We start from the raw sequence: 11,124 nt of genomic DNA on the forward strand, positions 1-11,124 counted from the left end.
AGGATCTGCCAGTTGTGTGGTGGCCAGAGGAACATTTAAATGGGTGAATTTAATAAGAAGAAGAATTGTATATGTGACTCATCAGAAGATGCATTGAGATTGAGGTAAACAATATTATTGTGGTGAAATTGTACAATTCTCTTAATTATGCAGACATGGGCATGTAGCTGGATTGGATTGGACTTTGAGGTTGCATATGATCTTGTTCAGCTTAACATTATTGTTGGGGAGAGCAATGGAATCAGGAAGTTTGTAATGAGAGGGAACAACTATGGTTTTGGTGTTCCAAGGACCAGATGATTTACATTTCAAAAGAGGTGGTGGAGATACAAGCTGGGTATAAACAGCTTGCATGTGGAATCTGATCCTGTGGTAGCTAAACAATGACATTTGATCAGAAATATGAATGGGCCAAGATGGAGATGATGATGCAGGTATGGAAAGAGAAGCCTATATTGGAGATGTTTGTGTTATGGAAATAAATTAAAATGTGAATTTATAGAGCACCTTTCATGGCATTAAATTATGTATAGCTGATGAAGAATGCATGAATTTCATAGTTATTACTGAATCAAAGTCTCTTGTTAAAGGCAGATGCAATATTGACGGTATCCTTCAAAATTTCTTACACATCTCACATCTATCACTTGTCTTTTCTATGAGTTTATCATACTCCTCATTCCTTATTCTTCCATCCTCTACTATTGTAATCTTTTAGAAGCGAGGTGGGCAATTTGCCTATTTTAACTTTAATACAATTAAGTTTTGCCTTTCACATTTCTGCCTCCATGTCAACAGTATTCCTTTAACTTCTTGAGTGAAGAGACTATGTTCCACTAAAGGAATATATAATATCCTCTCTATGTAAATTTCAAATTCAGCTTTTCCAAATACAATGTTTTCATTTTCCACTAGCAGTTTCAGCTGTATTTTCTTCCACAATGGCCTTAATAACAACAATATTTCATTGGACACATTAGATGTTATTGTTGGGGGTGAATTTAAACTTGTGAGGCAGAGGCCAGGTTGAGTAATGGGCTTAGTTTTGGAAGCACAAGAGAGGACAAACAGAGGATGGAGAGCAGGGAAAATGAGAGGGAAGGCTTGAATGTTGACAATAACAAAGAAATGGTCACCTTCCAATGAACAAAAAAGAGATAAGAGCAGTGTAAAATTATATGTGCAAATGCACAGAATATAGTGAACAAAGGTGGGGAACTGGAAGCCAAACTTTTTCTGGGGATGTGGCATAGTAGCACTGACAGAATCATATCTCAAGCCAGAACAGGGCTGGACACAACATCACAGATTATAAAGCTTTTTCTAGAAACAGGGTCAATAAAAAGGCAAGTGGTGTAGCAGTCTTGGAGAAAGATAGGTTCATTGCCCTTGAATGAGATACATTTCCTGAATTAAAATCTATATGGTTGGAGGTGAGAAACAGAAAGGGAGAAGTGACCTTGTTGGTTACTTATTATAAGCCTCCAAATAGTGGGGGGGAAATAGGAGAAAGAGTTTGTAGGTAGATAATGGAAACATGCAAGAGTGTTGTGATAGTTGGTGATTTTAATTATCTTAGGATAGACCGAGGGAAAGCTAGAATGTAGACCACAGAAGGGAGAAATTCCTGCAATGTCTGCAGGAGAATTTCCTGGAACACAACATTTCTAGTCTTAACAGGGAGGTGTTCTGATGAAGGCTCCTGCCTGAAATGTCACTTTTCCTGCTCCTCTCATGTTGCTTGACCTGCTGTGCTTTTTCCAGCTCTACCAGGGAGGGAGCTGTGCTGGATCTGATTCTAGAAAATAAGGCAGACCAAGTGGAGAATGAGGGAGCATTTGGGAAATAGTGAGCATAACGTAATAAGGTTCAATATTAAGTTGGAAAAGGACAAAAATCAGTCAACAATTAAGATTCCAGACTGCAAAAGCATATTTTAGGCGTCTAAATTTTGACCTGGAGCAGGTTGATTAGACATACATTTTGGTTGATAAAACAGTGGATGAAAAATGGGAGAATTACAAAAGAGAGATAAGTAGGGTGCAAAGGAGGTACATACCCATGAGAATTAAATGCAGGGTGTCCAAAACTAGAGTACCCTGGCTGACTAAAGATATTGATGAGAAAATAGTGGCAAATCATGCAAACCTGAATAATAATAGCAACAGAATCAGGAAGAGTATTCCAAATGCAGTAAAGAGGCTAAAGCTAGAGTAAGAAAGCTAAGAGGAAGCATAAGGAAAGGATGGCAGGTTGCACTATATCAAATAGTAAAATGTTCCTCAAACATATTAACAGTGAAAGATTAGTGAAGGATAGAATGGAGCCCAGAAGAAACAGGCAGGATCAACTGCTCACTGAAGCAAAGGGTATGGCAGGGGTATTAAATGAGTATTTCGCTTCCATGTTTACTAAATTAGAAAATGGTGACAATTGCCTGGTTGAAAATGTGAGTGTTGAGCAACTGCACAATATAGTGATAGATAAAGAAGAGATGTTATAAAGGCTGACAACACTCCAGGTAGAGAAGTCACCAGACCCAGGTGGGATGAATCCTAGATAGCTGACCGAGTTAAGGGATCAAATTGCAGAACTATTGATAGAAATCATACGGACCTCCCTGAATACAGGATTGGTCCCAGGCGATTGAAGGATTGTGAATGTGACACCATTGTTTGAGAAAGAGGCAAAATATAGTGCAAGAAACTGTAGACCTGTCAGCTTGATATCAATATTGGAAAACTGATGAAGACAGTAATATAATATATAATATAAAGAAAAATAACTTAATATTTAACAGTTACCATGGCTTTGTTCTGGTGAAAAGTCACAACACTCAAAACCTTAACTCTGCTTTCTTCTCACAATGCTGCCAGATTTGCTGAGATTCTCCAGCAGTTTCAGGTATTTAGAATCTGCAGTTTTTTGTTCTATTATATATGGATTTGTTGAGGGCAGGCTATATCTGATAAATTTGATTGAGTTTTTTGACACAGGCAGTGGATGCGGGTAGTACTGTGTACGTTGTATATTTGGATTTTCAGAAAGTATGTGATATGGTGCCACATAGCAGGTTGGTTAGCAATTGAGGAACATTTGGGATTGATGGATTTTTAGCAGCATGGATTAGAAGTTGGTTAAATCTTAGGAAACGAGATGGTCATTTCTCAGATTGGAAATGTGTTGAAAATGGTGCTCCCCAGGGATCGGTGTTGGGATATTGGCTTTTTAAGATTTGGAGAAAAGTGTTGAATGCAAAATCTTTAAATTTGAAGATGATACAAAGTTAGGGAGAACAATGAATTTTGAGGATGATGCTGAGCAACTTAAGAGAAACATTGACAAGTTGCCAAATGGGCAGACACTTGGCAGATAGATTTCAATGCAGAGAAATGTGAGGTAATGCATTTTGGTAGAGGAAACACAGAGATACAATACAAGAGCAATGGTACAACTTTGAGGGGAGTACAGGAGAAGAGGGACCTCAGAGTTCAACTGCTTGATTTTCTGAAGGTGGCCAGGCAAGTTGAAACAGTTACTAAGAAGGCTTGAAGGATCCTTGGACATACAAATAGAGGCATAGAGCATAACTGCAAAGAAGTGATGCTACACCTCTACAAATCATTGGTCTGATCACATTTGCAGGTTGTGTTCAGTCCTGGGCATCTTATTAACAGAAGGAAGTTAAAGCCCTGGGAAGAGTTCAAAGGAGATTTACTAGAATGATACCAGGCATGAGAGGTGTTACATATGAGGAAAAAATTAGACTTACTCTCCTTGGTGCAGAGAAGGTTAAAAGATGACCTTGTTGAGGTGTTCAGAATTATGAGCAATCTTGACAGGGTAAAGAAGGATATTTTCTTTCCACTAGTTGGTATGTCAGTAAGGGCTACGGGGAGAATGCAGGTAAGTGGAGTTGAAATGCCCATCAGCCATGACTGAATGGCGGAGTGGACTCGATGGGCCAAATGGCCTTACTTCCGCTCCTATGTCTTATGGTCTTATGGTCTTAACTAGGGGGTCATAATTTCAAGATTGTCAGCAAGATAAGTAGGAGTGAGATGAGTAGAAACCTCTTTACTCAGAGAGTTGTTAGGTTTAGAATGTCCTACCTGGGAGATTGGTGGAGGTGTGACAATACTATGGCTTTAAGAGGTGTATATTGTCCTTTTTTAATAAAAAGAGGTTGAGACAGAAGTGGTGAACGGTTGTTTCAAGTCAGTAAACAGCTTGTGAGGCCTTGGAGCTTTCTTTGAAGTTGGAACAAATGAAGCAGTCTGAATGGTTGGGGCCAAGCTCCCACAGAACCAGAACCTTTAGTTTAGCTTTCAGTAGCAGTTGTTGGGGTCTTGAAACTGGGTGTGGAAGTACTTATTCCTCTCACTGTTACAGCTAAAAGCTGGGATTCTCTTCCTGCTGCTAGAATTGCATGTGAAACAATCTATTTTACTGAATTTGCCTTTGCCCAAGGGTGTGTTTATGGGATATTGATATATTGGAATAGTTAATTAGTAGTAGTTAATATATATTGTAATGTTAAGCATTTTGATAGAGTTACAGTTAAGCTAATTCTTTTCCTTTGTTTTTACTTTGTATTTTAACTGCGGTGTAAAAATAAAGTGTGTTTTGCTTAAAGTCGAGTAGTTTGACCAATTGAAATGTATCTGGAATGAAACACCTTACACTTACCTTTAAAATAGGAACAACTTTGGGTCTAGGCCATCTTCTTAATGTATTTTGAGTGTGAGTGGTCTGATCCATGACAAGGGTTTCAAAAGAGAGTTGGATATATATTTGAAAGTGATGAATTTAGAGGGCAACAGAGATAGAGCTGGACATTTGTACTAACTGAGTGGCTCTTTTGGGAGCTGGTACAGACAAAATGGGTGAATGGCCTCCTTCTGTACTGTAAATTCTAAGATTTAATTATTATAGTACATCCATACGAATTAAGTGATTGATTCTGGCTATTTTACAAGGAATAACCATTCTTTTCAGACTAAATCTGAAACTCATGGAACTCTCAAATTTCTTAACTTCGATCCTTAGCTTTGAATACTCAATTATATTATTTGGAACAGTTGATGGTGTTATGGTACTTGAATTGAATCTGCAACATCGAATGATCACATCTTGAACATTTATGGGGTCCATTCTCTTATTGTAGATCCCATATTCTCTTTGCTTCCCAAAATTAACAAGAGAATTTCTGACCTCAATTCTATTAGTTGTCCATTCATTCTGTCAACTGTGAGCTGTATCCTTGTCAATTTGGTAATGTTGTGTTTTCCATTTTCTGTTGTTTCTCCAATGCCCACCTTTGTGCTGTTGGAAAGGAATGCCTTCCTAGGATTCTATTTAATGCTTCTGACATTTGTTCTAACAGTGCATCTTTGCCTACAAATACAACTTCTCTCGAAACTGAACATCTGTCCATACTTAATGTTTTGGCACAGCCCAATAGCTTAAATGCCCAGACAGATTGGGGAATTTCCACATGAAACCACCATAACATTGGATGTAATCTACTGGATTACGTGAAAGACTCTTCCTTGGTAATAGCATTTTTCTAAAATTTTCAATCTGAACACACCTCATAAGCAGTCAATAAAATATAGTTTTGACAAAAGATAAAAAGTAACAATTTGTCCAACTTTTATTCATGTCTAAATCATCAGGCCCCAATTATATATTTTCTTATCTTACTTCTGCATGATAACAAAAGTGCTAAGGCCATACCTTGTTTCCTCTTCGATAAAGTAGTAAGGCAGGTCCACATTAGCACTCCATTCTTCCACTGGTCATAAGGTTCATTCAGAGGAAACGGGAGTGAATGATCACAGACTAAAACTATATATTTTGACTAATGTTATACTCTAGAAGGTAAGTGTATCTAAACAAAGTCCAAGTTCACACTGTTATTGAGAGATGTTTTTTCATTTAACTACACCCGCAAAACTTACTGTCTCCGATTACGAGCTCCCCATTTTCCCCAATACAAACAATTCTCACCCAATAAACCATTAAGTTAATTTATCCATCACTTGGTCCATTATTCTGTTTGGTCTCAGTTATTCCTTCAGACCATTTTAGTTTATAACACAAGTGGTAAGGAAACAAAATTGCAGTAAATTGGATTGAAGGGTAAAATCCTAGCATAGATTGAGAATTGATTAAAGAACAGAAGACAAAAAGTAGGAATAAAAGGGCCACACTTTTACATTGGCAGCCCATGCTTAATATCAGAAGGATCAGTGTTTAGGGTACAGCTGCTTACAATATACATCAATGATTTAAATGTATGAGACGAATATTATATTATTTCAAAGTTTGCTCCTGACAGAAAATGAGGTATGAATGTGAATTGTAAGGAGGATGCAGAGGGGCTTCAAGGGGATGGATACAGGCAAAATCAATGGGCAAGAATAAGGATGATGGAACATAATGTGCAATCCTGTGAAGTTATCCACTTTAACATGGTGAATGGAGCTAGCAAAAAGCAGCAGAGGCAGCTGATTGAACAGTCTCTAATTTGTTGGCCAAGAAATACACAAATTCCTTGTACTTGTTGCTGAGGAGATATAGATGGAACTGATTTTTTTGCTGCACTGAGAGAATTAATGCTAGTTCTAGCGGACAGGTTAGTTGAAAAATACAAGTCAAAAGGAAGAACACTATCGAAACTTATTTGAAAAATACCACCAGGAATATTCTATAAAATTAGTGACAAAATTCAGATCAGGGGACTATTGCTGAATAAAGAAGTAATTGCAATCATTTTGTGTCTCCATTCCATGACATGAGTAAGTAGACTGTCCGTGTTTCAAATAACTGGTAATTATTCAGCATTTAATTTTTTTTCTTGTAAATAACGTGAATTTAACGCAAGGAACATTACTCACTCAATTTCCATCCTGCGCTACTCCCTTGCTGATGCTTTATTCTGTGAAGTTCTCGAATAAATCTCTAGATGTTGGAATTGTGAAATAGTTGGCATTAATTAATTTGAGTCAATAATTTGAACCGCTAAAACGAGTAACACGGTCAGGATATTGCATGAATGTATATCATTAAAATAGCTATTTTCTTTTAAAAATTAGCCTAATTATTAATGCCTCAACAAATTCTCATCTGAAAATGTTATAAAAGTGACTTTGATAACTTCAAAAGCTTTTATTCAATGTGCCTATATGAATCCAAATTCTAATACATTATTATAAATCAGAGTGCATAGATACGTATTATGGGCGTTATTGGCAGGTTGATGCGCACTTGACTAAAAATTTAATTAACTTTTGAGTTATGTATATACTCTGATTTGAATCATTATTTTAATATTTTTGCATGTATGTTATAAACGAGTTGGTTTCTTATTAATAGAAGATTTCTCCATGGTTACAAGGTTTAAGTGTGAACTGAGTGCTCAAGGCTGTACAAAATTCAAGTGGATGTGATGGTTAATGTGTAATTATTACAGAAATGGTGTGATTTTACATTTCTGAGCAAGATAATTTGTAAATGTTTATTAGAGATTGCGCATATGAGCTGATTCGTTGATTTCTACATAGTTTTAAATGTTATTCCTTACTAATATGAGCAGGTTAATTTGGAGATATTTATTATGGGGATTGCGCATGTTTGATTTTCATCTGTTGTTTTATAGGATGTTGTAAGCTTTTTTTTCCTACTGTTATTTGCTAATTTGTGTGTGGTATTAGTCTGGTGCATGTTTGCCCTAAACCCATGACTCTGTGTAATGACAGTGACCAGAATTGAGATGGCCTCTGCTGAGCAGGTGTTGGGTTGGTGTGGTCGCGGGTGGAGCAGACCATGCGAGCTCTGTGGTGGAGGTGGCCGTGAACGCGGCGCGCTGCGGCCAGTTCCTCCGTTCACACCTCTCCTCCTCCTCCCCCCCACCACTCCCAAAACAAACCCCCCTCCCGGAGTCCGGAGAATGGTCGAGCCCAGCCTCCTCTTCCACGGCCGCTCTCCGTACAGCTGAAGTAACGGTCGGGTATTCGCCGGCAACGCTGTTGTGTGCGCGTTTGTTATCATCATTGCAGCCGCTAGCTCGCTATGGTAAGGGGAGACAGCGGCTGGCACACGCCTCGATGCAAGCCCCGGGGAGCCAAGCCTGTATTTTCTCACCGCGAATGGTTCAGTTTACTGTCTCTGCGCACCCCCGGGTTTTGGGGTGGTGGTCTCGGGGTGCCGGCACCTAGCTCTCAGCGGCCATTTTAACCTAATTTTAGCTGCTGCAGTGAGTGTTGGTGCTGCTGGCCGGCCCAGTTGGCCGAGCCGAACCCAAGGCACCGGCTTCGCCTCTCTCCGCATGCTGGGGTAGCTGCCGCCGCCGCCACTCTTACTGCTGTTCCTGGCGGCAAAGTTAACACTTGGGTTTAGCGGCAGGTTGGTGAGGCGAGGATTTGGTACCCCGCCTGCGCCTCGGCGCGTTTCTTCCCCTCGCCTCTATTCACCCTCCCTTTTTGTTTTTCGGATGAAAGGTACTTTATTCGAAATGAAATTTATTCAGTGCCGTTAACGGTGTCGTGGACGGATGTGGCGGTGGTCGGTGTCGAGGAGACGGCGGCCATAACGGAGCAGAGAGCTCGGCACGTTTTAACCGGGGAGCTAATGTCGAAGTCTCTGGAAGCAGATTCCTTGCTGTCCGGCCATCATTCCCACTTGGAATGGTTGGAGCTGAAGTGCAGCCCGAACTGTGGGGGTGGAAAATAACCTGGAAATGTCCCGGTGCGGTGGTGTAGAACTGCAGTAACGCGCTCTCCAAATCTTGAAATGTTCATCGATTTTATTTGTTCTTTTGTTTGTAAATGCGTCAGGATCCGGATTTGTTTTCAGTAGAACCCGGAGAGGAGGGATAATGCATAGTCAAAGAGGTTATTCCAGCGTCGTTTATTGTTAAAATATTTTCCAGTTGCCGCTTGTAATTTTTACGCCTCTGAATTTTAAGGTGATTCAGGGCTTTATTTATTTTTAAACTACCATTGACCCCCCTCTAAATTGTCAGTGCATGTCTTGAGTGTTAAAGGAGATGAGTGTTGTTGGATTCTTTTGTTACAACATTGAGCTCAAAGGCTCCCCCCGCGTCTGTCGCATACCACAATTTGCTGTAATTTGTCAGAATCCGCTGCATCGTTGAAAGTGGTGATGCTTCTGGCACCCGAGCCTTAACTTGCTCGACGTAAACTCATTGGCTGCTCTCCGTTTTCATGTAAGCATTAAGGGCTTTATAAAATTTATCACGGGTGTTTCTTCTAATTGCATTTTTAAAATCCTATAACTCTTTAAATCGGAATGCTCACTTCTTTTGCCATGTTAGGATGCTGCATGATAGAGCAGTACTCATTTTTTTAAACTTTTTTTCTTTTCCAAACAGGCCTCTGGAGTAACAGTACATGATGAAGTGATTAAAGTCTTCAATGACATGAAAGTAAGAAAATCATCGTCACCAGAAGAGGTCAAGAAAAGAAAGAAAGCGATATTGTTCTGCCTTAGTGATGATAAAAAGCAAATAATTGTGGAGGAAGCCAAAGAGATTTTGGTGGGTGAGATTGGAGAAACTGTGCAGGATCCCTACACTTCTTTCGTTCAGCTGCTACCTCAGACCGACTGTCGTTATGCTTTATATGATGCTACTTACGAGACAAAAGAATCAAAGAAAGAAGATTTGGTATTTATATTCTGGTATGTGGTTAAAAATACTTGTTTGGCTATCTGTTGAGGCATGTATGTTTTAGAAGATGTGCATTGAATGGTTTCTTTATTGGAACAGTGGCTATTATCTATCTTTTTTTTCTTGTAGGGCTCCAGAAAGAGCATCTCTCAAAAGCAAGATGATATATGCTAGCTCAAAGGATGCTATTAAAAGGAAATTTACAGGTTATAAAAGTTTTACAAACATTTGCAATTCTTAATTTAGTTGGTGTAGTGTAACAACAGTATGACTCTATTTTCTCTCTTTCAGGTATTAAACACGAATGGCAAGTTAATGGATTAGATGAAATTCAGGACCGTATAGCACTTGCAGAGAAACTGGGAGGCAATGTGGTGGTTTCACTTGAAGGAATATCCTTGCATACTGACAATTGAGTGCCATCTTGACCCATGGAGCTTCCATTTCTGCAGCTCTGTCATTTGATCAAAGTTGGAATAGTTTAGTTTTTTTTTCCACGTAAAGGAGATCTCATTAACTTAAGCAGCCTGCCTGTGGTTGCCCTTAGACTGTTTGATCCCAGTAGTTTGTATGTAGAATCTCAAGGAATGCTTTCACGTCATTCATTCTAGCCAAAACAATTGTCGTTGCATGCATTCCTTGTTTCTTGTACAATGAATGTGAATGTTTGTGAGTAGTTTAGAAACACTTAAGTATAAGCTTTTGAAAACCTTGAGAGTATTGTCCACTGGTCAGGTGGTAGCCATTAATTTCAGTATTGTAATTGAAGTTGCACTTGATCATAGTTCCATGAGGCTCTTGTGCATTTATACCCCACTCCTGCCTTGATAGCCTAGTTTTGTGTCATGGCAACATATGTTCTACACTATGCATCAAAGCACTTTTTTTGTAATTTTATTTTGTTTTTAAAAAAGACTGAGGAATGCCAACCAAGTTTCTGTAGTTCGTAATTGCATCATCAGTGAATTGTAGCTCTTGCGTTTTCATTCCTATTGTGCAGACCTTAAGGAAGGAGTTGTTTATGTTGCCTTCTGTTTCCAGTGGAATGTACACTACTGAAAAAAGAATGGGAGTCAATGTTTACCATGTTAGTTTTTTTCCAAACATTGAAGCAAACACGCAAAATCAGTCATGATGGCAGTTACTGTATACTAGAGCCTTAAATGGAACATTGTTTTTGAGATCAGAAAATTGGCCACGCTTACAATAAAAATTGTGGCTTATGGCCGATTGCTGCTTTGTTTCATTTTTCACTGATAAAGACATACTAACTGGAACTGGAACCTGCACACACTATTGGTTCTCCTTTTGTAAACAGTCGTACTGTAATGTTTGTGACAGTGTTTTACTGATTTCATACTTTTCAATTTAGTGGAAGCTCTTTAAGTCAGTATTTTCAAAATAGATGAAGCAAGTTTAAATTGAATTAT

The 11,124-nt window shown here is 38.9% G+C and overlaps 1 protein-coding gene across 3 annotated transcripts; it reads left to right on the forward strand.

Annotated features, from left to right (window-relative positions):
- The first annotated feature begins 7,924 nt into the window (after positions 1–7,924).
- cfl2 (cofilin 2 (muscle)) lies at positions 7,925–10,922 on the forward strand. 3 transcript variants are annotated; one of them, XM_043697872.2, is made up of 4 exons: positions 7,925–8,079; positions 9,398–9,705; positions 9,824–9,900; positions 9,986–10,922. In XM_043697872.2, the coding sequence occupies exons 1-4, from the start codon at positions 8,077–8,079 to the stop codon at positions 10,108–10,110; spliced, it is 513 nt and encodes a 170-aa protein (XP_043553807.1). In that variant the 5' UTR covers positions 7,925–8,076; the 3' UTR covers positions 10,111–10,922. The 3 variants fall into 3 exon arrangements, with proteins under 3 accessions (XP_043553807.1, XP_087846074.1, XP_087846075.1); XM_087989948.1 differs by lacking the exon at positions 7,925–8,079 and adding an exon at positions 8,273–8,409; XM_087989949.1 differs by lacking the exon at positions 7,925–8,079 and adding an exon at positions 9,097–9,232.
- The last annotated feature ends 202 nt before the right edge of the window (positions 10,923–11,124 follow it).

Source organism: Chiloscyllium plagiosum, unplaced genomic scaffold (assembly GCF_037043375.1).
Source record: "Chiloscyllium plagiosum isolate Xiang-an unplaced genomic scaffold, Cpla_swu_hap1 HiC_scaffold_8, whole genome shotgun sequence".
Taxonomy (NCBI): Eukaryota; Metazoa; Chordata; class Chondrichthyes; order Orectolobiformes; family Hemiscylliidae; genus Chiloscyllium; species Chiloscyllium plagiosum.

What these genes read in the sequence shown, in the direction of transcription:
- cfl2 (XM_043697872.2), top strand. An exon ending in GATTTGGTATTTATATTCTG is followed by an intron (nt 9,706 to 9,823) that starts GTATGTGGTTAA and finishes TTTTTCTTGTAG; the next exon opens with GGCTCCAGAAAGAGCATCTC. An exon ending in TATTAAAAGGAAATTTACAG is followed by an intron (nt 9,901 to 9,985) that starts GTTATAAAAGTT and finishes TCTCTCTTTCAG; the next exon opens with GTATTAAACACGAATGGCAA.